Below are 5,108 nucleotides of genomic sequence, written 5' to 3' on the forward strand. Positions count from 1 at the left end.
CCGGGCAGCATGTCCTCAGCCACCGCAGGGAACGTGGCTACTCACGGGCAGCGACCCTGAAACCGTGCATGAGCAGGAGTCTGGGGGATAGGGAGCGGGGCAGGAGCCATGCCAGCCCCGGGGAAGAGAGGGCTGGCCGGGTCAGGAGCCTCCCTCCGGACTCCCTGTGAAGAGCCCCGGCCTCTTCTCCCTCACAGAAGATGGAGGTGGCTTCCGTCGTGTCCCACCCTCTCCCGGCTCTGGTCGCCACCACACCACACCACATCCAGCAAAGTGGAGGGGCTCAGGCCCCAGGCTGCCAGCAGCACCCCAGCCCTGGGCCTGGCTCCATTCCACCAGGCAAAAAGCTGCCACAGCCCTCGCTGAAACCCCCACTCCAGGACACAGCACTCGTACACCCTCAAACGTCCCCCCACAAACTCGCGCTAAGTGCGTGGCTTTTCCTGATCAGCCCAGCTCCTGAGCGGGGGCATTGAGATGGGAGCCAGCGGGACCCTGGGGCCCAGGAGAAGGTGGGGGCGGTGTCTTCACTCCGGGAGGGGGTGCTCTGGGCTCCAGGAACCTCAGTGTCCCCCAATAATGTGCGCTCCCACTTGCAACTGCTCACACCCTTAAACTGTCTCCGTTTCCTCTTCCCGGCCGGGACCCAGCGTCTCTGAGAGCTCCGACGGCCAGGCCGGGTCAGATGTGGCTCTCCCAGTGCCCACCCACACTGCACCCTTGGCCGCGGGGCCTCGAAGCAGGTGACCTCCCTGGGCCATGCACCCTATGCCCTGTTACTGCAGGGAAAAGCACCCCTCCCTGGTGCCCACTGACCGCCGGCCAGCCAGCCAGGCCCGCGCAGGTCCTGGAGGGGTGGCTCTGCCTCTCCTGTCCTCCACCTGGACCTGCCAGCCCAGCCTGGGGTGCCCTCCAGTGAGCAGAGAGGAGGGGAGTTCCCCAGAGCCTGGCCCAGGTGTGCTGCCTGGCAGGAGCGAGGGGCGGGCCCTCCACAAAGCCCCGGACCCTGCTACCACGGCCGGCGTCCACGGGAGCTTGAAACGGGGTGGCGGCGGCGCGGTGGCCTTGGCTTGCTGGACTCGGGCTCCCGCGCGGCCTGGGCCAGGCTGCACCACGCTCCTCTGCGCATGGTAATTAGGGTCAGTTTCACCTACTGGCTTTTACCTGTCCACAGCGGCCATCACACACCTAACCTGACCTATGCGCTTTCCGTTTGCTCCTGGCAGGTGCCCTGTGAAGACCTCGCCCGGGAAGTCACAGGACCGCGCCAGGCTCAGCTTGCGGGACCCGAGGAAACCGGAGCCGCAGGTCGCAGCGCGCTGACCCGCGCGCCACGCGAGGGTGGGCGGGGCGGGGCAGGGGGTGGGGCAGGGGGCGGGGCCGAGGAGCAGGCCGCGAGGGGCGGGGACTGGAGGGCGTGCCGGGATGGGCGTGGCGCGGCGGGCACCGGGAGGAGGCGTGGCGGGGGAGGGTTCGGCCATGAGGGGCGGGACATCACGGGGGGCGGGGCCTGCGTGCAGAGAAAGCGCTCGGGAAGGGCGTGGTGGGCGGTGCCCGGGAGGGCGTGGCGTGGGAAGCGTCCAAGAGGGCGTGACGTGGGGTACAGAGCAGGAAGGGCAGCAGATGGACAAAGGCTGGGAGAGTGACGGCAGGTCAGGCGGGAGGATGAGTCAGGGTGCGCCTCGGATCGGCGGCGCGCAGGTGACCGGCGGGACAGGCTGGCTAGGGCTGGGCAGCGCAGAGCCTGTTTCCGCGGGACCGCACCCTGCTGGGTGTCGTGGGCCAGCGCGGCCCAGGTTCATCACCCGCGGGTCCTGGGAAGTAGGGACGAGGCTACCAGCTGTGCGTGTACCCCTGACTCTGTGGGGCTGGTTGTGGGGCCCAGGCCACCCCAGGGAGGTGTTCACGGAAGAACTGTGTGGGCCATTCAGAAAGCCAGAAAAATAGGCGGGGGTGTAGCTTTGCTGTGGGGCGGGCTTCCTGCCATGCACAAGGCCCTGGGCTCCAGCTCAGTGCAACAAACCAAAACACAAAGTCAAAATGTAGGGGAGAAAAAAAATGTAGGGGAGGACAGGGCTGGCCATGTGGCCCACACCATAAGCTGCACCACGTGGTCCCGCACCTCCTTAGGGGCCTTGAGGGTGCAGAGCAGGCCAAAAGCCTCCCGGCCAGCAGCAGATTTGCCCTAAGAAGGCACCAGATGAGGGTCCACACTGACACCCCTGGAGCCTGGAAGCCACATGTTCCCAGGGAGTCCTGAGAGCCCCGCTTCCGCCCACAGTGCCCCCAAAGCTGGGTTTCTGCCTGCCCACCTTCCCCGGGGAGGGCCCAGGCTCCTGCTCCCTCCCTCTGCTGCCCACCCAGGGCTGTTCAGTTGGCTCTGTGGGGCCCGGCACCCCACGAATCTGGACACGGTGAGGGCACTCGCGATTACCAGCCATGCTGCGGGGAGACCTAGAGGGAAGCTGGGTGTGCAGCTAGGAGGTGCCCTGGGGAGGGGACGCTTGCCCCGGGTCAGGCCCACAGGGCCCGGCATGGAGCTGCTGAGGTTCCTGAGCACTTGAAGCACCACTGTGGGCTCAGGGACAGGTGGCTAGCCCAGGGATACCATCAGGGCACGTGGCCAGGTGGGCCCTTGGGGATGGGGCCAGCCTCCTCCCAGATGCCCTTCGGCTTTCAGGATTTGAGGGCTGCGGCTTGAGCCTGCTGACCTCTGGCCGACCGGTCCTGGCCATGGCCCTGGAGCCCAGGCTATATGGAGGTCCCCAGCGCCCAGGGGTGCCATGGCACACCCTTACCCTCGCACCCTGTGTGTAGGCCTAAACACGGCTTTGCTGCCCGCCGGATCCCGAGACGTTTCCCAGGCAACGTCTCGTGCAGCCTGTCTGCCTGGCACTCCTGCACCCCGTAAATGCCGCCGTGCCTGCTCCACGCAGCCTGGCTTGGCACACACAGGGCACAGGTGTGGCACGGGCAGCCTGCTGTCTACTGCGTCAGAAGGCCAATCTGGCGGAAGTGGCTCAGGTCTCTCGGTCACTCTCACTCAGCCAGCAGGCGCTGCCGGAGCACCCCGCGTGGATACCATGTGGTTGTGCCACATGGAGGGGGTGGAGCAGCCAAGTGCCACACGCATGCGCCCAGGCATGCCCATGCCACAGGCTTCCTGGGGCTGGTCTCAATCCCATTTGCAGGGCAGCCCAGTGGCACCCAACCCCCCGCGAACTCATGCAGGATGGAGGGACAGCAGCTGCACTTAGGCCACACCAGAGGGCTCTGGGACTGGGGTCCCAGGGGCTGACCAGCTCCCACGTGGGCAGAGGCCAATCAGGGGCCCCAGCTGGGGCATGCGGGAATCAGTGGAGAGGGGGTGAGGAGCCCATTCCTGCCACGCGGAGGCCGCCAGCTGCCGGGACACCTGTTCCCTGGCAGGGGCGAGGAAGGGGAGCTGAGGAGGGGTGGGCCCTGACCTGCCTGCTGGCAGACTGCGTTTCTGGAGGCAGCCCCGGGGCAGACTTTCCCTCCAATCCCAGATCAAGTGGTAGACAAAGTCTGGGAGGGCGGTGGCACCCAGGCAGGCCAGGCCTGGGTGCGAGGCCTCTTGCTCCGCACACCTGGGTGCATTCTGCTCCACCCAGGTGTGCCTCCTCAAGTATTGTTTCATAAGCACAAACTCTGGCTCATAAAAAACTTGTTTCCACACTGCCAGTGTCAGTCCCAACCAGAAATTATCTTCCAGTAATGCTGAATTCTGAAAGTAAGCTTCAATGCTGGATCCCCTTTACACTGATAACTCAGGTCAGCTGGGCAAAGTGGGCTCGAGGTGACCAATGTTGCCTTTCTACTGCCTGAGGGCCCTGCAGTGGCTCTCCCTACATTGGTCCCAGGCGGCTGCCTCAGGCTGATGTCCTGCCTCAGCCCCAGCAGGGGTCCGTCCAGCTCCATTCTCTAGGGAAGTTCCTAGGCTGTAGGTCATAGGGCCTCCCACGTGGCCCCCTTAATCCCAAGCAGTGGGGGAGACCAAGAGGAGATGCCAGGAGGACCCACTGCCTCAAGTTGCGGTGGCCATGTGCTCAGACCCCTGGGGACCAAGGCCTGGGGTTGTGACAGGTGGTCCAGGCATGGCAGCCAAGAGCAGAGGTCTACTGGTTGCCAAAGACAAGGGGCGGCTCCACCTTTTGCGCCCCAAGGCCTCTCCCTCTCCAGCTGTGGGTGCCGGCTACCAGGCTCCACAAGGGGTCCACAGTGGCTGGATGGGACTCAGGCCAGTGCGTCTTGTCTTGCTGTGCCCCTCTTAGGCCAAACTGCCAGGTGCTGCTGGGGGAGCTGGGACATGGGGTGGGGGCAGATGTGAAAGACCTCTGGGTGGTGTTACATGGATGCCCCTGCACACGTGGGTGCCCCCACCTGTTCCCGCTGGACACGTGTGTCTCTCTTTCTGCCAGGCCTCCTGGAGGGCCCCAAGGCCCCTTGCAGGGGCACAGTGACACATCAGGGAAAGGTCTGTAAGCTTGGGCCAGTGACTCGGGCTGCTGGGAGCCTCCACAAGCAGGGACCTGGGAGCCCCTGAGGCTGTTCTCGCTCCGCTCTGCTCGCCGTCGGGTGGTGGCCACTACTCAGCCCCTGCAGGTCCCGGCCTTAGCTGTCACCCCTGGGCGCAGCTGGCTTGGGGCAGGCAGGAAGTTGAGGCCCAGCCTCACAGGGCCAGGGAGCCTGGGCGTCTGCTGCCACCCAGCGGCGGCCTGCGGGACTGCTGGGGAGCGGGGTCAGCGGAGCCCTGCCGGGTTGGACCTGGCGCGGGCGCGGCCACACCGCCTGCTCCTCCAGTTCCTCGGTCGTGAAGGAGGTGGGGGCGGTGAGCGGGGCCTTGGCGCTGGAGCAGCTCGTGGGGCCGCCTGCGGGGTCTCCGGGGCGGGAAACTGCGGCAGGGCCACGTGTCCTGCTCCCCGCGTCCCGGGTCCCCGCGGCGAAGGCGGCCGCCAGCTGGGGACCTCGCGAGCGCCCACGGCTGGAGTCGGGACGCCGCACCTCCCGGCCGGAGCGGGTCTTCGCGCGCGCGGACGTGTCGGACCGGCCCTGGTGCTAGGGGCGGGGCCTGTTTGGGGCGGGGC

The 5,108-nt window shown here is 66.5% G+C and overlaps 1 protein-coding gene across 1 annotated transcript in view; it reads left to right on the forward strand.

Moving 5' to 3' along the window:
- Positions 1–2,823: 2,823 nt before the first annotated feature.
- The window catches only part of Faap20 (Fanconi anemia core complex associated protein 20), a gene marked incomplete at its 5' end in the record, with an annotated part of 6,280 nt that continues 3,995 nt past the window's right edge, over positions 2,824–5,108 (forward strand). The window contains 3 exon segments of the mRNA XM_013504145.1: positions 2,824–2,866; positions 2,869–2,962; positions 4,825–5,076. Of these exon segments, the coding sequence (XP_013359599.1) occupies positions 2,824–2,866; positions 2,869–2,962; positions 4,825–5,076 (389 nt within the window).

Source organism: Chinchilla lanigera, unplaced genomic scaffold (assembly GCF_000276665.1).
Source record: "Chinchilla lanigera isolate Chin_1 unplaced genomic scaffold, ChiLan1.0 scaffold00085, whole genome shotgun sequence".
Taxonomy (NCBI): domain Eukaryota; kingdom Metazoa; phylum Chordata; class Mammalia; order Rodentia; family Chinchillidae; genus Chinchilla; species Chinchilla lanigera.